This window comes from Hyla sarda, chromosome 2, assembly GCF_029499605.1.
Source record: "Hyla sarda isolate aHylSar1 chromosome 2, aHylSar1.hap1, whole genome shotgun sequence".
Taxonomy (NCBI): Eukaryota; Metazoa; Chordata; class Amphibia; order Anura; family Hylidae; genus Hyla; species Hyla sarda.
In genome coordinates this window covers 442,447,455-442,471,840 of record NC_079190.1, presented here as the reverse complement: position 1 = coordinate 442,471,840, position 24,386 = coordinate 442,447,455, and the positions used below count along the sequence as shown (strand labels likewise).

The window sequence follows — 24,386 nt, the reverse complement described above, 5'->3', positions numbered from 1 at the left end:
CAGCCACTAGGTGGCTCTGTTCTGTTTCCTGCCACAATTAAGACAGTGAGTTTGGACTCCTCCCAGCCTGACAGCAGACCAAACTCAGGAAGTGTGTTTCTCTACATTGAGCTTGATTGACAGCAGCAAAGTGCCTCACTGAAAGGTGCAAAGAGCCTTACTGAAAGCTGCAAAGAGCCTCACTGAAAGGTGCAAAGACTGAAAGCTGCTACACAGAGCCTGAGGTCTTCTATTCATCACAGCACTGCGACAATGTGAAGGCGGAAGTGGTCCCCCAGCAGGCTTCAGTGATGTCATGCCTGCTGGGAAATGCCCACTTTCTCCTGCTGGGAGATTGCACCATGTGAGCAAGAATGAAGGTATGATACACAGTTGTTTTTTTTAACCCCTTAAGGACCAGGCCATTTTATACCTTAAGGACCGGCGCGTTTTTTGCAATTCTGACCACTGTCACTTTAAACATTAATAACTCTGGAATGCTTTTAGTTATCATTCTGATTCCGAGATTGTTTTTTCGTGACATATTCTACTTTAACTTCGTGGTAAAATTTTATGGTAACTTGCATCCTTTCTTGGTGAAAAATCCCAAAATTTGATGAAAAAAATGAAAATTTTGCATTTTTCTAACTTTGAAGCTCTCTGCTTGTAAGGAAAATGGATATTCAAAATATATTTTTTTGGGGTTCACATATACAATATGTCTACTTTATGTTTGCATCATAAAATTTATGAGTTTTTACTTTTGGAAGACACCATAGGGCTTCAAAGTTCAGTAGCAATTTTGAAATTTTTCACAAAATTTCAAACTCACTATTTTTCAGGGACCAGTTCAGTTTTGAAGTGGATTTGAAGGGTCTTCATATTAGAAATACCCCATAAAAGACCCCATTATAAAAACTACACCCCCTAAAGTATTCAAAAAAACATTCAGTAAGTGTATTAACCCTTTAGGTGTTTCACAGGAATAGCAGCAAAGTGAAGGAGAAAATTCAAAATCTTCATTTTTTACACTCGCATGTTCTTGTAGACCCAATTTTTGAATTTTTGCAAGGGATAAAAAGGAGAAAATTTTTACTTGTATTTGAAACCCAATTTCTCTCGAGTAAGCACATACCTCATATGTCTATGTTAATTGTTCGGTGGGCGCAGTAGAGGGCTCAGAAGGGAAGGAGCGACAAATGGTTTTTGGGGGGCATGCCGCATTTAGGAAGCCCCTATGGTGCCAGGACAGCAAAAAAAAAAAAAACACATGGCATACCATTTTGGAAACTAGACCCTTCAGGGAACGTAACAAGGGGTAAAGTGAACCTTAATACCCTACAGGTGATTCACGACTTTTGCATATGTAAAAAAAATATATATTTTTTTTTACCTAAAATGCTTGGTTTCCCAAAAATTTTACATTTTTAAAAAGGGTAATAGCGGAAAATACCCCCCAAAATTTGAAGCCCAATTTCTCCCGATTCAGAAAACACCCCATATGGGGGTGAAAAGTGCTCTGCTGGCGCACTACAGGTCTCAGAAGAGAAGGAGTAACATTTGGCTTTTTGAAAGCAAATTTTGCTCTGGGGGCATGCCGCATTTAGGAAGCCCCTATGGTGCCAGAACAGCAAAAAAAAAAAACACATGGCATACCATTTTGGAAACTAGACCCCCGGGGAACATAACAAGGGGTAATTTGAACCTTAATACCCTACAGGTGTTTCACGACTTTTGCATATGTAAAAAAATATATATTTTTTTTTACCTAAAATGCTTGTTTTCCCAAAAATTTTACATTTTTTAAAAGGGTAATAGCAGAAAATACCCCCCAAAATTTGAAGCCCAATTTCTCCCGAGTACGGCGATACCCCATATGTGGCCCTAAACTGTTGCCTTGAAATACGACAGGGCTCCAAAGTGAGAGCGCCATGCGCATTTGAGGCCTAAATTAGAGACTTGCATAGGGGTGGACATAGGGGTATTCTACGCCAGTGATTCCCAAACAGGGTGCCTCCAGCTGTTGTAAAACTCCCAGCATGCCTGGACAGTCAACGGCTATCTGGCAATACTGGGAGTAGTTGTTTTGCAACAGCTGGAGGCTCCGTTTTGGAAACAGTGGCGTACCAGACGTTTTTCATTTTTATTGGGGAGGGGGGTTGTATAGGGGTATGTGTATATGTAGCGTTTTTTACTTTTTATTTTATTTTGTGTTAGTGTTGTGTAGTGTTTTTAGGGTACAGTCGCACGGGCGGGGGTTCACAGTAGTTTCTCGCTGGCAGTTTGAGCTACGGCAGAAAATTTGACGCAGCTCAAACTTGCAGCCGGATACTTACTGTAATCCTCCGCCCATGTGAGTGTACCCTGTACGTTCACATTGGGGGGGGGAACATCCAGCTGTTGCAAAACTACAACTCCCAGCATGTACGGTCTATCAGTGCATGCTGGGAGTTGTAGTTTTGCAACCGCTGGAGGCTCCGTTTTGGAAACAGTGGCGTACCAGACGTTTTTCATTTTTATTGGGGAGGGGAGGGGGGCTGTGTAGGGGTATGTGTATATGTAGTGTTTTTTACTTTTTATTTTATTGTGTGTTAGTGTAGTGTAGTGTTTTTAGGGTACAGTCACACGGGCGGGGGGTTCACAGTAGTTTCTCGCTGGCAGTTTGAGCTGCGGCAGAAATTTTGCCGCACCACAAACTTGCAGCCGGATACTAACTGTAATCCTCCGCCCATGTGAGTGTACCCTGTACGTTCACATTGGGGGGGGGGGGGGGGGGGGGGACATCCAGCTGTTGCAAAACTACAACTCCCAGCATGTACGGTCTATCAGTGCATGCTGGGAGTTGTAGTTTTGCAACAGCTGGAGGCATACTGGTTAACAAACTCAGTGTTTTGCAACCAGTGTGCCTTCAGCTGTTGTAAAAGCTACAACCCCCAGCATGTACGGACAGCGGAAGGGCATGCTGGGTGCTGTAGTTATGCAACAGCTGGAGGCATACTACTTTGGCTGGGGATGCTGGGGATTGTAGTTATGCAACAGCTGGAGACACACTGGTTTGCTACTTAACTCAGTGTGCCTTCAGCTGTTGCAAAACTACAACTCTCAGCAGTCACCGACAGCCAACGGGCATGCTGGGAGTTGTAGTTATGCAACCACCAGATGCACCACTACAACTCCCAGCATGCACTTTAGCTGATTGTGCAAGCTGGGAGTTGTAGTTACACAACAGCTGAAGGTACACTTTTCCATAGAAAGAATGTGCCTCCAGCTGTTGCAAAACTACAAGTCCCAGCATGCCCATAAGGGCATGCTGGGAGTTGTGGTGGTCTGCCTCCTGCTGTTGCATAACTACAGCTCCCAGCATGCCCTTTTTGCATGCTGGGAGCTGTTGCTAAGCAACAGCAGGAGGCTGTCACTCACCTCCAACGATCCTCGCCGCACAGGTCAGTCCCTCGTCGTCTCCGCCGCCGCTGCTCCTGGGGCCCCGATCCCAACAGGGGCGCCAGGGATCGGGGTCCCCAGCACCCGGGGTGCACGTCCCGCACCCGCTCACGTCCTCCGGAAGAGGGGCGGATCGGGTTGCGGGAGTGACACCCGCAGCAGGCGCCCTGATTGGTCGGCCGGTAATCCGGCCGACGAATCAGGGCGATCGTGAGGTGGCACCAGTGCCACCTCACCCCTGCTGGGTCTGGCTGTTCGGGGCCGTCTCTGAGGGCCCCGATCAGCCAATAATTCCGGGTCACCGGGTCACTGGAGACCCGATTGACCCGGAATCTGCCGCAGATCGCTGGACTGAATTGTCCAGCGATCTGCGGCCATCGCCGACATGGGGGGTCATAATGACCCCCCTGGGCGATATGCCCCGATGCCTGCTGAACGATTTCAGCAGGCATCGGGGACCGGCTCCGCTCCAGATGGTTGCGGGGGGCCGGTAAAACACATGACGTTCTCATACGTCATGTGTCCTTAAGGACTCGGAAATGGAGACGTATCAGAACGTCATGTGTCCTTAAGGGGTTAAGGATGGGAGGAGTGTTAGGAGTAGTAAGGGAACATAGCCAGAGTTAGTTTAGAAATGTTTATTTGGCGACAGGTACTTTTTTAAGAAGGGTATACAGTTGAGGTTAACAGAATGGTTGCACCGCCAAAGTCTGTCAAGGATGGCTGCAGTTTAGACTTTAAAATGTGCGTGAATGCTGCTGTATACTGCTAAGTGTCGACAGAAGAAATATACACCAGACAAAAAAGTTGGTATAAAACTCTTTCTCAGCAAGAAACCCAGGAACTGTTCCCAAGAGTTCTAAGAGAATTAAGTTTCTTACCCAGAAGTACATTGGTTTTTACATTTGACAAAAAGGGGAGATTACTTATCACGTCAAAATCATTGATATATATATATTTTTTGATTGGTTATTTGAGTTTTGTGTCTGTGTATATATTAGCATATTTAAACATCCACATCTCTCTCTTGGCCAAAGTTCACTTATGCTGTCCTTTTTTTCTAGTCAATGAACTTGGTTTCCGTTATGATTTAACAATGGCTTTAGTGAATCTACACTAAACACGTGTTTGTGGATCTACTATCTGATTAAAAGATTCTTACCTATAAGATTTTGACAATCCTGATGAATGACGGCCTGCTCTGGAAGATCTAAAGAGCCGTCCCATGCTGCCAAACTGTCTCCTTTTCCTGCAACGTTTAATGCAATCTAAAGGAAAGAAGAAATAACATGACGACAGTGCTACCTCTGACACACACACTAGTTTAACACAGTCTTTTCTTTTGCCAAGGGGTTGTGTTAAAATCCACCTCTTTTTGCCCTGCACAGTCATTCTTGGAGATTTTTTTTTGTACTCACGGTAAAATCTCTTTCTCGTAGCCTTCATTGGGGGACACCTTACTGATCGGTATATTCTCTTGTCACTAGGAGGCGCTGACACTAGGAAAAAAAGTTGGCTCCTCCCTGGCAGGATATACCCACCCACTGGAAGTAAGGTAGTCAGTTTTGTCACAAAGCAGTAGGAGAAGCCAACAAAGAAAAACGTCTGAAGGACCCTAGAAAGGAATCCCGGATAAATAAAAAAACCAACAACCGGAAAAGATCATCCAGACCAAAAGTGAAGAAATGGGTGGGTGCAGTGTTTCCCAATGAAGGCTACGAGAAAGAGATTTTACAGTGAGTAAAAAATAAAAATAAAAACTTGTGTCGCTCTTCATTGGGGGACACCTATACTGCCCCAAGGATGGGAAAATCAACCACCAGAGAAAGGGAATCAGTCCAGAGACCAAACGTGTCCACAAGGCCTGTGAATGAGACCCCAGGCCAGAGATAACAGAGGCCCAGAAACTGAGCTCTCCCCCGTCCATGGAGATGGACTAAGTCGCCAAAAAAGGAACCGTCCTCTGCAAAGACCCAAGATACCCGGGATATAGGAAACAAATTCCAAGGAACACAGCAGGGAGAGCAGTGTACGCCTGAGCAGAAGGCGAGCACAGGAGGTGGAGACCAGAAAACCACAGGGGGAAAAAAAAAAAAAAAAAAAGACAGCCCAGGCGACCAGCTTATGGCCGCGCTGCATCATACCAGACTAAGATAGCGGGGCGAGAAGGGCAAGTGGGGGGCCCAGACCCAGGGTACAAACTCTGTGTCTGATCTTTCTGTTAGTAACTGCTCAGCCGGTGTACAGATTCACAAAGATTTTGCAATGTTGCCCGTTCATTTAAGGCAGTGTATTCCAACTGGGGTGCCTATAGCTGTTGCAAAACTACAACTCCCAGCATGCGCGGACACCCTTTGGCTGTTCGGGCATGCTGGGAGTTGTAGTTTTTAAACAGCTGGAGGAACCCTGGTTGGGAAACACCGATTTAAATAGGTGGGTGTCTCAGCACCAGGATCACCACGATCAAAACTTCTGACATTTTGCTATGACATGTCAGAAGTTTAGTCTTTAACATTAAATTAAATAAATAGAAAGAAAAGAAGGACCTGACATAATACTCTTACCTTCCATACTTTTGCCCTGAGGTCTGAAGGCACCAGCCGTCCTTGTATGATATTTCTTACAGTCTCCAGGTCACAGCCTCCTGCCTCAAGAGCCTCGGCTAGATCTGTCTCCCTATGAATGATAACAAAATCACATATGGATCAGAGAGATTGCTAAAGTACAAGAATGAGAAGCCAGAATAAAACATTGAAGCCTTTTTAGTGACTTAGTTGAGCTTTTATACATAGAAAAGACATCAAAAGTTCTAATTCAGTTAAAAAAAGGGATGGGATTTAAAGGGGAACTCTGCCCCTAAGACATCTTATCCCCTATCCAAAGCATACACCCTCAATGCAAGTCTATGCATAGGGGGCGGGGCGTGACGTTCAACGGGGCGGAGTCATGGCGTCTCGATACTCCAGGCCCGTGGTCGTCACACGGCAGATTCTGAGCTGGCAGCGCAAGTGCAGCTCCCCGAGATGGGTTCTGAAGGCAAAATTGTGGGACCCCCGTACCTTTGAATAGCGGATAAGATGTCTTAGGGACGGAGTACCCCTTTAAAGGGGTACTCCGGTGGAATTTTGTTTTTTTTCATACCAACTGGCTGCAGAAAGTTAAACAGATTTGTAAATTACTTCTATTAAAAAATATTTATCCTTCCAGTACTTATCAGCTGCTGTATGCTCCACAGGAAGTTAAGTTGTTCTTTTCTGTCTGACCAAAGTGATCTCTGCTGACACCTCCGTCTGTATTCCAGAGTAGAAGCAAATCCCCATAGCAAACCTCTCCTGCTCCGGACAGTTCCTGACATGGACAGAGGTGTCAGCAGAGAGCACTGTGGTCAGACTGAAAAGAACAACTTAACTTCCTGTGGAGCATACAACAGCTGATAAGTACTGGAAGGATTAAGATTTTTTAATAGAAATAATTTACAAATCTGTTTAACTTTCTTGCACCAGTTGATTTGAAAATTTCCACCGGAGTACCCCTTTAAGTTAAATTGTCAAAAGGGGCCTTTCCAGGCATTTTAGGATATTCCTTGGCTAATGTGGGTATATACATTTATGGCATATCCCCATCTTGGACATGAACCCTCTTCACGCTGGTAGGATTCCCATCACCCGAGTCATTCTCTCTATTAATTTTAATGGGAATCATATAAAACTATATACATTTTTCATACCTATCAAATCTACTTATAAAAACGGTACTATGCTGATCTCCCCAATTCTGAGTTCTCTGCCTCCAGCAATGACATATCAATACTTGTGACTGCTGTAGCAGTCATGTGCCAACTAGACATGTCACCACCGGAGGACGGGTATACAGGGATTGGCAGGAGGCCATAGGGCAAAACCACTTTAAAAGGAGGGGGTCCCCCACGATGACCAGGACGGGACCCTGGTGCTCTCAGGAAGGAGCGCGTGTCAGACCCCCCCTCCAGCTACTTAACCCCTAAATTAATATATCGGCTACTGTAATCCACTGGGGATTTTGCAGGCAAAAATCCGCATAATCTTTACTGTGTGTGAACGTAGCCCCACGAGTCATGAGAAAATAGCTGTGATATAAATGTGAAATGCTTTTCTGTCTTCAGTCAAAAAAAAGGTTATTTATTGTACAGACGTTTTCAGCATACAATTTTCTGAAGTTTAAACCTGCTCTATGGTCTGTGTCACTTTATTAATGGCTGCATCCATATTACCCTCACAGGGATATTCGATTGTAATAATAGCACCGAGAACTGGTCTAGATATAAGGAATAGCCTTCTGAGCACAACACCGGGGAATATGTCAGCAATATATACATTAGGCTGCGTTCACACGGCTGTCTAGACACATCCCTTTCTTCTCCCGTCAAAAATAAAAACAGACTTAAAAAAGACAATAACTGAAGCAAACGGCTGTTACTGTTCAGTTAATAAACCCAAAAAATATTTTTTTTTCTGAGCATGCTCAGAAGTAAAAATGGATCAAAAAACGGATTGAAAAAAAACAGATGCAAACGGATGACATTAAAGGCTCATCCGTTTTCCATAGACTTCAATGTTAAATTTACTGTATCCGTTTTCGACGGAAGAAAAAATACTCCATGTGCTGTTTTTTCTGCAGTCTAAAAAATGGAAATGAGTGCAGATGGGTACAAACGGATGTAAACTGATTGCAAAAAAAAGATCCCATTGACACAAATGGGATTTAAAAAAAATGTTTTTAATCAGTTTACAGCCTGCAAGAACGGAGCCGAAATGGGGATAAAAAAACGGGGACAGAAGGCCGTGTGACCCGACCCTAATGGGTAATAAATAAAATGGGAAATTGTAAATATTTACATGGAAGGAGAAGACGCTCCGGAACAATAATTTCTACAGTGTATTGGGGGATGGGGGGGGGGGGGGGGTAGAAGAAATCAATAGCAGCTTCAGGTGAGAAGATAAATTATTGTATTATAGACATTATCTCTTAATGTAGATGAAAGTCCACGGCCAGCAGAGCGGGATGGAGTCAGCGAATACTTCAGATGGAGGAGGAAGCAGAGGATGAATAGGACAATATCCAAAACCTGTCAATATCCCTGCACCAGATTGTTATGTGGTCAGAACTGCAGCAGATCAACAATTTATATGTGGAATTGAATGGGCACTGTCAGATACAAAGACTTTTGATATGTTGTAAAGCGTGTATAACCAATAGGTTTTGCAATTGCTTTCATTAGAACATTTTCAGTATTTCATACTAAAAAAGCCAGTCAAACAACTGCCCCCCCTGCCTGCTTGGACACATACTAGTCCTGCTGTGTCCATGCATCATCACCTATGTCATGGACACACTTCCTTGATTGACAGCTGTGAGCGCAGGGCTCATAGCTGGAGGAAAAACCCTCCCACTGTCAGCTTGTGTCCCGCTACTGTCAGTGAGGACAAGCTGGGAGTTGTAGTTTTGCTAATACTAGGGGAGATGTGAGCAGACAGTATACTGAGGGAGGGGGCGGAGACATGCACAGTGAGGCCACGCCCCCTCCCTTTGAGAGGAATTCAGACTAGTGAGATAAATTAAAAGTGTAATAAAAAAATAAATGTGCTAGACTCAAAAATTTGATGTACATGGTCAGGATTAGGTACTGAGTGATATATTAAGAAAAAAAAATAGTTGGATCTGACGGGTACACTTTAAATTCTACAGAGATTTTGTGCAATTTTTTTGCAGAGTGTGGTTGAGATTTACTGCTGTAATTTTTGCCACATGTGGGGTATATTCCACTGACGCTCAGTGCTGCGGCCAGCGATTCGTTGAGGTGTCTTCATCCAATCGCTGCAGACTGACCTGTAACCCCCTCCTCTCTGTTTTCATGCTGCAGTCTAATAGGACAGGAGTGAGCACAGAGGAGTGATAGTCCTGTCCTCGTTTCCGGGACTTTGTTCCTGCCTGTGCTTCAGCTGGGACATAGATGAAACTGCAGCCTTACAGGATTATGTTCTGGGTGGTATGAGGACCCCTAGTTTTATTTTTATTTATTTTTTTATTATGAGCCATGATTTTAATAAAAAAAAAAAAGATAAAAACTTTTTTATATTAAAAAGGCTAATGTTTTGCCAAAATTTAAAACACACAAAAAGTTTTTGAATCTGATAGTGCCCAATGAACTATTGCAACTACAGCTGCAGTTCACAGGGAAATATCCAGTTGTGTGCCATCTCGTGGCCTGTAACTGTTGCTTTAAATCCATTAGCAGCGCAAAAGTCTTCACATAGCCCAGAGCTGGCATGGCAGCCAACCGTGCAACACATGGGCCGACCAGGATGAGCGATACAGAGGATTAGTGGCCTCGAATTACAGAGTGGGATCCCAGGGAACCCCTCTTATGACATGATAAAAGGACATAGAGCAGTGTTTCCCAACCAGGGTGCCTCCAGCTGTTGCAAAACTACAACCCCCAGCATACCCGGACAGTCGAAGGCTGTCCGAGCATTCTGGGAGTTGTAGTTTTGCAACAGCTGGAGGCCCCCTGGTTGGGAAACACTGACATAGAGACAGCCGAAGGCTGTTCGGGCATTCTGGGAGTTGTAGTTTTGCAACAGCTGGAGGCCCCCTGGTTGGGAAACACTGACATGGAGACAGGGGTTCCCTATAGGACACTATAGTAAAAACCTGACGTATCTTCCTGCCACGTACGAACAGTTCCTCTGCAAAATAAAAATGGTGTCATTGCATATAACAAACTGGTTTCATGTGAAACACAGTGGACACTTTCAGTAAAAGAACACTGAATACATTTTCCACTAAGGGTAGGGTCACACTTGTATTATTGTGCTGCATATTTTCTGGAACAGATTTTTACTACCCATTGGGGGAGATTTATTAAAACCTGTCCAGAGGAAAAGTTGCTGAGTTGCCCATAGCAACCAATCAGATTGCTTCTTTCATTTTTCACAGGCCTTTTCAAAAATCAAAGCAGCGATCTGATTGGTTGCTATGGGCAACTCAGTAACTTTTCCTCTGGACAGGTTTTAATAAATCTCCCCCATTGCCTTTATTGGGTAGGGAAACACGCAGCAGCAAATACAACATGTGACCCTACCCTAAATGAGTACCGTATATACTCGAGTATAAGCTGACCCGAATATAAGCCGAGGCCCCTAATTTCACCCCAAAAACCCAGGAAAAGTTATTTACTCGACTATAAGCCTAGGGTGGGAAATACATCATTCCCCCCCACGTCATCATCCAGACCCCCGTCATCATCTCCCTCCCCCCCCTTAATCATCACCGCCTGTCAATCCCTTCAGCCATCGGCTGTCCGGCCATGCTGGGAGTTGTAGTTTTCAAACCCCTGGAGGTCCGCAGGTTGAAGACCACTGCGGCCTTCGTCATCATCCAGACCCTCATCATCATTCCTCCCCCCCCCCCCATCATCATCATCACCGCCTGTCAATCCCTTCATCAGTGGTCTTCAATCTGCGCACCTCCAAAAGTTCCAAAACTACAACTCCCAGCATGCCCGGACAGCCATTGGCTGTCCGGGCATGCTGGGAGTTGTAGTTTTGAAACCTCTGGAGGTCCGCAGGTTGAAGACCACTGAGAAGGGATTGACAGGCGGAGAGTTCACTCGAGTATAAGCCGAGGGGGGCGTTTTCAGCACAATTGTGTTCAAAAACTCGGCTTATACTCGCATATATATGGTAATAATGATAATACCGGAAGTCACCATACAAGTCAATGTACATGAGGATGGTGTGCACCTTCCTGGCCGCTCTATTACAATGAGATCATCAGAGAAGAAGAGCACACCCTGCATCACTAAGGAGCTAATCCCATAAACAAATTCAATAAAATGAGGGAGACATGCGCTGAGACGATAAATCCTCACTATATCTCAACACAAGTCCATCCCTCCACAGCAGGGTATGGATGACGTGAAGGCTGTGCGGGCATGCAGGGAAATGTAGATTTGCAACAGCTGGAGGCACCCTGGTTGGAAAACACTGATGTAGAGAGTGAGAATAATGTCTGACTGCTGTGACAGCTTCATATTTATTGACTTCTTAAGGACCACAGGTTTTTCCACTTTTGTTTTTTTCCTCATCACCTTCTAAAAATCATAACTCTCTCAATTTTGTACCTACAGACACATGAGGGCTTATTTTTTGCGCCACCAACTGTACTTTGTAATTAAATCAATAATTTTACCACAAAATTTACGGCGAACCCCCAAATATATATATATTATACATATACACACACATACATATACAGTGACCCCCCCGACCTACGATGGCCCCGACATACGATAATTTCAATTCAACATGCGATGGCCTCTCAGAGGCCATCGCATGTTGAACACAGCATCAACATACGATGATTTTGTATGTTAGGGCCATCGCATAAACGGCTATCCCATAGCATTGCATTGATCACAGTTATCGGCAGTCGATTGCTCAAGCCTGGATCTCAGGTTTGGAGCAATCAAGCACCGATCGGACAGCCGGGAGAAAGGTAAGACTCTGTTCCATGATGGGAGTAGTAGTATTACCGCAGAAGTGGATAAGATGTGGAATCCGTGAGAACATTTCCGCAAGAATTCCGCATCTGTTTAACATCTTCAGAATTCGCACCGAACTAATGCGGATGCAGAATTCATGCAGATGTGCGGATTTTCGGGCTTAAGGGTGTATTCACAGGTACAGTATCCTGTGCATATTTGATGCCTGGGATTTGAAGCTGTAGTCACTGAGTTTACACTGAAATCTGCAGCATCAGATATGTGCAGGATACTGAACATGTGGATAAACCCTAAATTGTTCAATAACATAACACCTGACGTGCCCCAAGATGGAATAACTAAGCTGTTGCGACTTTCTGTTAAGGCACATGCACCAACCTTCAGACTAAACGCAGCTTTCCTGTTACCAAGCTGTCTACCCCGCAGCGTTTTTAACACCTAGGCCAGTGTGCCTCCAGCTGTTGCAAATCTACAACTCCCAGCATGCCCGGAGAGCCAAAGCCTGCTGGAAGTTGCAGTTTTGCAACAGCTGGAGGCACACTGGTTGGGAAACACTGGCCTAGGCCATTGTGACTAGGATTGTCACCGCTCCCTGGTCTCAAAACTTGGGGCTCTCACTTTGCGCTCTCCCGTTTATTAGGTGAGGGACAATTTAAGGCAATTTGGCGCTCAGAGCAACCCAAATACATGAATACTCTCTCCAGCTAATTGCTAGAAAATGATAATGATAATACTAGCTTGTTTGGCATGTCCTAATGGTATGTCATAATCTCTATTAATATACTGATCTTTGTTAAGAATAATGTATTGATATATTAGTTGATCTGATTAGGTCACACAACCCTGCTGGGAGCTTAGGGGGAGATTTAGAAAAACCTGTGGAGAGGAAAAGTTGCTGAGTTGCCCATAGCAACCAATCAGATCGCGTAATTTTTGACAAGGCCTCTGAAAAATGAAAGAAGCAATCGGATTGGTTGCTATGGGCAACTCAGCAACATTTCCTCTGGACAGGTTTAAATATCTCTCTCCCAAATGTAGTTCTTCTTTGATTTTGCTTACTCTATTAGAACAGATGCCTTCTTACTAAATAACTGGTCCCCAATGTTTGAAAGTAATTTCACAGGGGTCTGACATTTTCTTAAAGGGGTACTCCGCTGCTCAGCGTTTGGAACAAACTGTTCCCAACGCTGGAATCGGCAGCTCGTGATGTCATAGCCCCGCCCCCTCATGATGTCACGCCCCTCCCATAGACTTGCATTGAGGGGGTGGGACATGACGTCATGAGGGGTGGGGCTATGACGTCACAAGCTCCCGGCGCCGGCTCCAGTGTTTGGAACAGTTTGTTCCAAACGCTGAGCAGCGGAGTACCCCTTTAAGCCAAGTTGGTCATGGTTTACATTTGCTGTGTTTTTAACACTGTTGCACAAAATATTTGCGCCTTTAAAACAAAGGCGCAGTTAATAAACACTCTCCACTGCATGGGCAACGGCACAGCCCTGTAACCCACAGCCAGTTTTTTCAGAAAGGCGCAAAAAAAAAAAAAAACTAAAAAATTTGCGCAAATTGCACCTTTTTACAGCCGAAAAAATTGACAGGAACAGCTTGATAAATCTCCCCCTAAGTATATATTATAATTGGCTTTCGACATTATTTGCAGTTTTACTTTCCTTTAATATGATACCAGATGGTAAATGTTATGGCACAACTTTATTCCTTATGTAAAACAATCAGATCAAAAAGGTGTTTATTATGTATATTAAAAACATCAAAAGGGCAGGAGGGAATGGCGACAAATGGCACCTTGGCACAAATGTAACCACTTATCGATAAGCAATACTTTGTATTTTGGAGCCCATTTGCACTTGAAAACTTTACTTAAATGGGCACTGTCAGATACAAAAACTTCCGATAGGTTTTGCAATTGGTTTCATTAGAAAATTTTCAGTATTTCATACTGGAAAAGCCAGTCAAACAACTGCCCCCCCCTGCCTACTTGGACACATACTAGTCCTGCTGTGTCCATGTGTCATCACCTATGTCATGGACACACTTCCTTGATTGACAGCTGTGAGCGCAGGGCTCACAGCTGGAGGAAAAACCCTCCCACTGTCAGCTTGTGTCCCGCTACTGTCAGTGAGGACAAGCTGGGAGTTGTAGTTTTGCTAATGCTAGGGGAGATGTGAGCAGACAGCATACTGAGGGAGGGGGCGGAGACCTGCACAGTGAGGCCACGCCCCCTCGCTTTGAGAGGAATTCATAGTGAGCTAAATTAAAAGTGTAAGAAAAAAAATAAATAAGGTGCTAGACACATAAAAATTAGATACACATGGTCAGGATTAGGTACTGAGTGATATAGTAAAAAAAAGATCTATATTTTGTTGGCTCTGACGGGTACGCTTTAAGCCCAGAGCTCCTGATCTGGATTTGTAATCTCTCCTGGCCGGAATGTGGTTTCCCCTTCTTTACAAGTGAATACGTGACTGAAGCGCTTCCTTTCCTAATACACAGCAGCTTCCTTTTATGAAAAGTAAATCCCGTGACGTCTTTGCGTCATTTCCCGCACATCTCTGTTTCCATCTGTATAATGGATGAACCACAATGCAGACAATAGCCGTGGCCCCAGGAGCTGTGTGACGTATACTCACCTGTCCTCTGGAGCCGATGTCCATCAGAGGTGCAACTGCATCAGCCACTATCTCCTAATACCTACTAGGACACTTGTGGTATTATTCAGGAATAGTCTGCGCCGCAGACATTTCCTCACACCTACGTCGCCCTGTGTGACAATCTGACTGACACCCATAGAGTCTGAGTCAACCTCCCGGAAACGCTGACCAAGCAGTAAGTCCACAGCCAAGAAAGGGCACAGCACTATGCGAGAATTTAGGCATTTCTCTGGCTGCCAGATCCGGTTAATTCTTCATCTTTATGACCAGCAGAAATAATGCCAGGAGGTAAAGTACAAGTTTAACACGTAGGCTCAGGTGCTGTGACCATAAAGCACGCTGTGAACACGACAGAAAGACCGCTGTGCTATACCGCAACTGTACAGTACAAGAATGGCTGAGAATATTATCACGGTCAAGGCTACATTCACACCTGCATAAGACGGACATGCGTATGTGTCCAGGGCCGGATCTGCCAATAGGCAAAATAGCGCCCTCTTGTGCTGCTCTGCATGCTGCGAGAAAATTAGTAGCTAGCATCCGAAGCCCCCGCTCACCCGAAGCACCTGCACAGCCAGAACCACTGTGTCACCCCAGTAGTAAGGAGATTACACGAGGAGGAGGTTTGTTACAGTGTGTCACCCCAGTAATAAGGTGATTACATGAGATTTGTTACAGTGTATCACCCTAGTAGTAAGGAGATTACACGAGGAGGAGGTTTGTTACAGTGTGTCACCCCAGTAGTAAGGAGATTACACGAGGAGGAGGTTTGTTACAGTGTGTCACCCCAGTAGTAAGGAGATTACATGAGGAGGTGGTTTGTTACAGTGTGTCCCCCCAGTAGTAAGGAGATTACACGAGGAGGAGGTTTGTTACGGTGTGTCACCCCAGTAGTAAGGAGATTACATGAGATTTGTTACAGTGCGTCACCCCAGTAGTAAGGAGATTACATGATGAGAAGGTTTGTTACTGTGTATCACCCTAGTAGTAAGGAGATTACATGAGGATTGGGTTTGTTACAGTGTGTCACCCCTGTAGTAAGGGAATTATGTGAGGAGGTTTGTTACAGTGTCACCCTAGTAAGGTGATTACATGATCAGGTGGATTGTTACAGTGTGTCACCCCAGTACTAAGGCGATTACATGAGGAGGAGGTTTGTTACAGTGTCATCCCAGTAGTAAGGAGATTATATAAGGAGGAGGTTTGTTACGGTGTGTTACCCCAGTAGTAAGGTGGGACGTGTCAAAGGGCGGAGTCAAAGGATCAATAGGGTGCTTCCAACTGTTGCAAAACTACAACTCCCAGCATGCTCGGACAGCCGAGGGCTGTCCATGCATGCTGGGTGTTGTAGTTTTGCAATAGCTGGAGACACACTGTTTGGAAAACACTGGCATAGGGGATAGGTAGATAATCATCAGTGGGGATCCGTCCACTGGGACCCCTACCAATCACAGGAACAGAGGTTGGCTCTCCCATAGAGAAAATTGGTGAGTGGGTGTCAATCTTGCTCCGTGCAGTAGGAGAGCTGGGGTGCCGGGCAGGAGATCGTGGGGGGTCCTCGCAATCTGATACTTATCCCCTATCCTTTAGACAGGGTAGACATTTTTCTAAGCTGGATTAGGCTGGGTTCACATCACGTTTTTTGCCATGCTGTTTTCAATCAGTTTTTCTAAAGAAAACTGTACGGCAAAAAAACATATGGAACAGTATGGGAAAAAGTAAACCGTATGCGTTTTTAAACTGTATACAGTTTTTAAAAGTGTATACAGTTCCGTCCGTTTTTATAAAAATATATATGTATGTTTTTGATAATTTTGTCCATTTTTAGTGGGAGGGGTGTTGGATAAGGACTTTAGGATGCAAATGCGCATGTGCAAAGTAAAAACCGTATACGGTTTCCCATATGGAACTGTATACATGTGTGTTTCCCATTGACGTCCATGTAAAAAAAAAAAAAAAAAAACGTATGCGGTTGCAGTACTGTTCTTAAACCGGGGTCAAAACCGTGGTTGACCACGTTTTTGTTTTCGGTTTAAAAACCGTACTGCAACCGCATACGTTTTTTTTTTTTTTTTTTTTTTTTTACATGGACGTCAATGGGAAACACACATGTATACAGTTCCATATGGGAAACCGTATACGGTTTTTACTTTGCACATGCGCATTTGCATCCTAAAGTCCTTATCCAACACCCCTCCCATTAAAAATGGACAAAATTATAAAAACGGACAGAACTGTATGCACTTTTAAAAACAGTATACAGTTTAAAACGCAAAACGGTTTACTTTTTCCCATACTGTTCCATACGTTTTTTTGCCATACGGTTTTCTTTAGAAAAACTGATTAAAAACAGCATGGCAAAAACGTGATGTGAACCCAGCCTTACCCCTTTAAAGGAATTGTGTAGGACCTGTGGCTCTCCAGCTGTTGTGAAACAAACAACTGCCTTTATATCCCGACAGCCTTCAGCTCCTGGGGAAATTTAGATGGGAACTAGAGATGAGCGAACTTTACAGTAAATTTGATTCGTCACAAACTTCTCGGCTCGGCAGTTGATGACTTTAGCCTGCATAAATTAGTTCAGCTTTCCGGTGCTCCGGTGGGCTGGAAAAGGTGGATACAGTCCTTGGAGACTCTTTCCTAGGACTGTATCCACCTTTTCCAGCCCACCGGAGCACCTGAAAGCTGAACTAATTTATGCAGGAAAAGTCATCAACTGCCGAGCCGAGAAGTTCGTGACGAATCGAATTTACTGTAAGTTCGCTCATCTCTAATGGGAACCAATAAGAGCACAACTCCCAGACTCCCACAATATTAACAAAATGCAGAAACTATAGGCCACATACTGTACAGAATAAGCTGTATTCTAGCCATATAAATGTCCTGCTGTCATCACACAGCTACGTGTCAGCACGGACAGCATTCCTGACATATTATCAGGTCTGTTTGGATTGTGTCACTTGATAAAAGCCGCCCTCTTCTACGTCACCACATGCAGTTTACAAGCCCCAGATACCTTTATCTCTAGCAGTACTAACACTAAGGCCAGTTTCACAATAGAGATACTTTCTCATTTCTGCATCCGTATTAAAGGGGTCATCCAGGGAAAAATTATTATTATTATAATTTTTTTTTTTAAATATCAATTGGCTCCAGAAAGTTAAACAGATTTATAAATTACTTCTATAAAAAAAAAAATCTAAATCCTTCCAGTAGTTATCAGCTGCTGGAGTTGAGTTGTTCTTTTCTGTCTGACCACAGTCCTCTCTGCTGACACCTCTGCTTGTCTTGAGTAGAAGCAAATCCCCATAGCAAACCTCAAATGCTTCGGACAGTTCCTGAGACAAGCAGAGGTGTCAGCAGAGAGCACTGTTGTCAGACAGAAAAGAACAACTCAACTTCAACAGCTGATATCTACTGGAAGGATTACGTTTTTTTTTTTTTTTTAATAGAAGTAATTTTTTTTAATCTGTTTAACTTTCCGGAGCAAGTTGATATAAAAAACAAAAAAATATTAAAAAAAAAAAGTTTTTTCCTGGAATATCCCTTTAATCTCAGCCTGACAGTGGGTTTATGCACAGAGCTGACAGCTGTCATCAGAAACATGTCGGGAACTTGCTGCAGCAATACAGATGTAAAAAATGTGATCACATTAAAAGTGTGTGCAACCGGCCTGAAGCTAGTCATACACAGCTGACAGGGCCCCCCTATACACATTTACAGCTCTGCCAAGTGGGGACAACAACAGGACTGTAAGTCCAACCCGTCAGATCCCTTTCGTCGGCTTGTCATAGTTTTAGTCAACAACAATTTGTCAGTGACTAAAACTAAATTATGATGACAAACTATAAATAAAATCTATCTACATTTAGTCAACTAAAGACCTGACATAATGCTAGGTGGAGAAGATCTAGGAAGAGATCCCATCAAAACTAATCTTTTTGTATGTATTCTATGTTTAAACCGCTATACCGAAAGTACGAACAGGTTAATAGCCATTTACTTCAGTGGTATAAGAGAATAAGTCCCTTTATTTAAAGGGGTTATTCACCAGAAGATGATTTTAGTACATATCTGCCAGACAGTAATGGACATGCTCAGGAAGGATCTATGCTTGTCTTGGAGCTAAATGGCTATATTGTGAGCTTACCATAATGCTGAGGCTACTTCCTGTTGAAGTTCCCTCCCTCGAACTACAAGTCCTATAATTCCTTGTTTGTAGAGTAAGGTCACTTCTCTCCCTCCCACACATCAGCCACCCACCCAGTGAAACATACCTGTGCTCCATTTAATGCAATAGATCAATGTTTTCTGATTACGGTGCCTCCAGCTATTGCAAACCTACAATTCACTGCAAAATGATCTCCCTCCACCCACTGAGGCAAAGACAGGCTCCCCCTGAACAAGTGACTAGTGATGTAATGTCTGGGGATGCAGTGCATCCTGGGAAAACCCAGACATCATTTTGTATACTGTTAAAAATAAACTGGGCCCAAAATCTGAGAATTGTGAGACCACCATGAAACACAGGTACAGACACTATATTATGTACTACACTACACTACCTGTAGCACAGTCAAATAAAAATAAAATCCTGGAATATCCCTTTAAAGTGTCCCTGTCATTAAAAAAAAAAACAAAAAAAAAAAACCTTTTCATATAATGTAGTATAATACTGTTATATGTATATTTGTAATATACATTGGTTAAATAATGTGTTTATTTTTGGGTGAAAAAATGCATTCCCTGCAGCTATTGTCTGTGTGTGAGGAGACGCAATACAGGAAGTGAGGGCAGGACAAGCAAACTCCCAAATTGCCAACCACTCTGCTGTGTGAGCCTGGAGGATGTCATAGAGACTCAGTGCACAGAGCCCCGCCTGCCCCCAGTGCACAGAGCCCCGCCTGCCCCCAGTGTACAGAGCCCCGCCTGCCCCCAGTGCACAGAGCCCCGCCTGCCCCCAGTGCACAGAGCCCCGCCTGCCCCCAGTGCACAGAGCCCCGCCTGCCCCCAGTGCACAGAGCCCCGCCTGCCCCCAGTGCACAGAGCCCCGCCTGCCCCCAGTGCACAGAGCCCCGCCTGCCCCCAGTGCACAGAGCCCCGCCTGCCCCCAGTGCACAGAGCCCCGCCTGCCCCCAGTGCACAGAGCCCCGCCTGCCCCCAGTGCACAGAGCCCCGCCTGCCCCCAGTGCACAGAGCCCCGCCTGCCCCCAGTGCACAGAGCCCCGCTTGCCCCCAGTGCACAGAGCCCCGCTTGTCCCCAGTGCACAGAGCCCTGCTTGTCCCCAGTGCACAGAGCCCTGCTTGTCTCCAGTGCACAGAGCCCTGCTTGTCTCCAGTGCACAGAGCCCTGCTTGTCTCCAGTGCACAGAGCCCTGCCTGTCCACCCACACGTCCTGTATTTGGTCTCCTCACAGAGACACAAAGACGGTAGCTGTAGGGACAAAATATACACATTTCTTTTAAACCAATGTATATTACAAATATACATATGTTATTTTCATCATTATGAAAAAGTTTCTGTTTATGACAGGTACACTTTAAGCTTTTCTTTAAAATAGTGTTTCCCAACAAGGATGCCTCCAGCTGTTGCAAAACTACAACTACCAGCATGCCCTGACAGCCTTTGGCTGTCCAGGCATGCTGAGAGATGTAGTTTTGCAACAGCTGGGGGCACTCTGTTTGGGAAACACTGGCCTACAACTTCCATTACACTTTAAGCTCATTTTTTTTTTGACCAAGTCTAATGCTAAAGTCAACTAAAATCTTATGACAGAACACGACTTGGGCTTTATTTATACTGCATTTTGCCTCTCGCTAGATGAGACCAATCGTATCCCAACGAAAATGTCCTGCTGAGATATACTGCGGCCAATCGGAATCTCATGCAGACTGGACAACGCAACAGATTGTTGGAAATCGAGCATGCGGCAACTCCAGTTACTAGGTGACTCCTATCAGGCCATAGAAATGACTGCTCTCCGTTACTGCATATGTTGGCATCTCGGTTGGGCAGAAAACCACCAGATACATCTGACGAGAAGCAAAGCACAGTATGAACAGAGCCACAAACTAAATACTGAGAGTCAGTCCCGTTCTGTTTTGTTTTTTGGCTCCAAACTGACCCCAAACAGGTCAGAGCACAATAGACACTGCCTGGTTTGGACGGATCCCACTGACTTGAAGAGGGGTCCCTCAGGATCCGTATTTTACTGGAGTATATAAAAAAAAAAAAAAAAAAAAAAAAAAGGACTTGCAGTATTTTTTTTCTCCGCTTAACTCCCGTCGGTAGGCTTTCATGTCCTCATGCCCATGTCCGGAAGTGTAGATAGTTTTCCATATTCATGACAGGGCGCGGGCAGAGTAGGAAACATTGAGGAGGCAGGGGAGCGTGGCGACAGCAGCACAATAGCAGATTAAACGGACATAACTCTGGTAATACCGGACCTATTAAAGCAAGTGACCCCTTGTTTTAAAGGGGTACTCCGGTGAAAAACTTTTTTTTCTTTAAATCAACTGGTGCCAGAAAGTTGAACAGATTTGTAAATTACTTCTATAAAAAAATCTTAATCCTTCCAGTACTTATTAGCTGCTGAATACTACAAAGGAAAGGTTTTTCTTTTTGGAACACAGAGCTCTCTGCTGACATCATGACCACAGTGCTCTCTGCTGACATCTCTGTCCATTTTAGGAACTGTCGAGAGCAGAATATGTTTGCTATGGTGATTTTCTCCTACTCTGGACAGTTCTTAAAATGGACAGAGATATCAGCAGAGAGCACTGTGGTCATGATGTCAGCAGAGAGCTCTGTGTTACAAAAAAAAAAAAGTTTTCCACCTGAGTACCCCTTTAATGTTGCTCCATCACACTATATAACCAATACATTGGTTTTAGTGCGGATGAACAGGCTGTCAGTTTCCCTTTAAAGGGGTACTCCTGTGAAAAGCAATTTATTTTTTAAAGGGGTACTCCGGAGAAAAACTTTTATTTTTAAATCAACTGGTGCCAGAAACTTGAAAAAATTTGTAAATCACTTCTATTAAAAAATCTTAATCCTTCCTGTACTTATTAGCTGCTGAATACTACAGTGGAAATTATTTTCTTTTTGAAACACAGAGCTGTCTGCTGACATCACGAGCACAGTGCTCTCTGCTGACATCTCTGTCCATTTTATGAACTGTTCAGAACATCATATGTTTGCTAAGGGGGATTACATTTTTCCCTGGACAGTTCCTAAAATGGACAGAGATGTCAGCAGAGAGCACTGTGTTTCTATCGGAAAAGAATTTCCACTGTAGTATTCAGCAGCTAATAAGTACAGGAAGGATTAAGATTTTTTAATAGAAGTAATTTACAAATCTGTTTAACTTTCTAGTTTTTCACAGGAGTACCCCTTTAAATCAACTGGTGCCAGTTAAAAAACGTAATCCTTGCAGTACTTATCAGCTGCTGTATGCTCCACAGGAAGATTTTTTTTTTCTGTCTAACCATAGTGCTCTCTACTGACACCTCTGTCCATGTCAGGAACTGTCCAGAGCAGGAGAGGTTTACTATGGGGATTTACTCCTACTCTTGACAGTTCCCCAGACAAAGAGAGGTGTCAGCAGAGAGCGCTGTGGTCAGACTGAAAAGATAAGAACTTCCTGTGGTGTATACAGCAGCTGATAAGTACTGGAAGGGTTAAGATGTTTAAATAGAAGTCATTTACAGATCTGTTTAACTTTCTGGCACCAGTTGATTAAAAAAATAAATACATTTGTTTTTCACCGGAGTACCCCTTCAATTTACCTCTGGTCTTTGACCTCTTAATATGAGCTCATCTTTCAGCTCACGTAGAACACTTTTCCAAAAGGGTTAATTTAGTGACTTGCTGGGACTAGTAACAACTACCCAGAGGTCTGGCGGCTTTAAAGGGGTATTCCAGGAAAAACTTTTATTTATATATCAACTGGCTCCAGAAAGTTAAAACAGATTTGTAAATTACTTCTATTAAAAAATCTTAATCCTTTCAGTACTTATGACCTTCTGAAGTTAAGGTTGTTCTTTTACGTCTAAGTCCTCTCTGATGACACTTGTCTCAGGAACCGCCCAGTTTAGAAGAGGTTTGCTATGGGGATTTGCTTCTAAACTGGGGGTTTCACGAGACACGTGTCATCAGAGAGGACTTAGACAGAAAAGAACAACTGCACTTCAGCAGCTCATAAGTACTGAAAGGATTAAGATTTTTTAATAGAAGTAATTTACAAATCTGTTTAACTTTCTGGAGCCAGTTGATATATAAATAAAAGTTTTTTCCTGGAATACCCCTTTAACCCTTGCACAATCACACTCTTCAGTGTCTCAGCTGGACCGATAAGGTGTGATCGTGTGACACAGGGGTCTCGGGTTCAAATAGAAAGTGAGTCCCAATGGGGACTGAGTGATAAGTTCTGGTACAGCGTCATGGAATATGTTGGTGATATATGAATTAAGTGCATAAAAGTTCTGAGACATTGAGCCAGGATTTCTTATTCTACAATACTGCGGCACTCCAGCTGTTGCAAAACTACAACTCCCAGCATGCCCTGACAGCCTTCGGCTGTCAGGGCATGCTGGGAGTTGTAGTTTTGCAACAGCTGGAGTGCCAAAGGTTGGGGAACACTGCCTATACACTCAATGGCTCAGAACTGCCAGTCCTAGACACGATGCCAGTATGTGTACCAGTCTGGGGGGCAGGGGCACACCACTAGGTGGCAGGACACTCCCTACCCCTCATGTGGCCCCAGCTTCAGCTCTCCATGTCCATCGCTCAGCTGTCCCCGCACCCTCCTCCTACCCCGGAACTATTCACACTCTCCCCAGCCCCTTTCCCCTCACTTACCAGGTGTCAGTCTCCTCTTCGTCTCCAGCTCCCGGGGAGGACAGCGGAGGGGAAGGCGAAGACAACGGAGACGATTCTCCGGGCTCAGCCATGTTTCACTGTTGACGTTCCACGTCACTCAGCCGTAAAGCGTCGGAAAGAGCAAAGCTGGGGCCTTGGAGAGAGCTGGCGCCGGCTGCTATTAGGGGAAATACGGCAGAAGAGCGAGAGAGGGGCCGTATGTGCTCGTGAACGCGCGCACTCGTGCACTGTACGGGTCCTCGGAGGGCTCATGTGGCTTATCTATTACAATATACTGATTTTGTTCACTGTGGGTGGACTATAGAGCAGCATGTCACACACTCGTCACATGTACAGACAATTTAAAGTGGTTGTGTAGGATTAGAAAAGACGTAGCTGCTTTCTTTTAGGCTTCTTTCTAGAGATGAGCGAACTTACAGTAAATTCGATTCGTCACGAACTTCTCGGCTCGGCAGTTGATGACTTATTCTGCATAAATTAGTTCAGCTTTCAGGTGCTCCCGTGGGCTGGAAAAGGTGAATACAGTCCTAGGAGACTCTTTCCTAGGACTGAATTCACCTTTTCCAGCCCACCGGAGCACCTGAAAGCTGAACTAATTTACGCAGGAAAAGTAATCAACTGCCGAGCCGAGAAGTTCGTGACGAATCGAATTTACTGTAAGTTCGCTCATCTCTAGTGAGCACTGAACCCAACTATTGTTGCAAGTCCCATATACCAGTGTTTCCCAACCAGTGTGCCTCCAGCTGTTGCAAAACTACAACTCCCAGCATGCCCGGACAGCCTTTGGCTGTCCGGGCATGCTGGGAGTTGTAGTTTTGCAACAGCTGGAGGCACATTGGTTGGGAAACACCGCCATAGGCAGTGAATGGTGCCTTGA

General features: G+C 44.4%; 1 protein-coding gene across 3 annotated transcripts in view; it reads right to left on the bottom strand.

Moving 5' to 3' along the window:
* Nucleotides 1-23,724, bottom strand: part of TBC1D23 (TBC1 domain family member 23) — a 49,529-nt gene extending 25,805 nt beyond the window's left edge. The window contains exons 1-3 of one of the 3 annotated variants that reach the window (XM_056559279.1): nt 23,489-23,724; nt 5,985-6,096; nt 4,583-4,688 (exon numbers count right to left, since the gene is read on the bottom strand). In XM_056559279.1, the coding sequence (XP_056415254.1) occupies nt 4,583-4,688; nt 5,985-6,096; nt 23,489-23,580 (310 nt within the window). In that variant the 5' untranslated portion in view covers nt 23,581-23,724. Of the gene's footprint in view, nt 1-4,582; nt 4,689-5,984; nt 6,097-10,233; nt 10,254-23,488 lie in introns of those variants that run through there. The other 2 variants (XM_056559280.1, XM_056559281.1) reach the window with 2 other exon arrangements.
* Between the last annotated feature and the right edge of the window lie 662 nt (nt 23,725-24,386).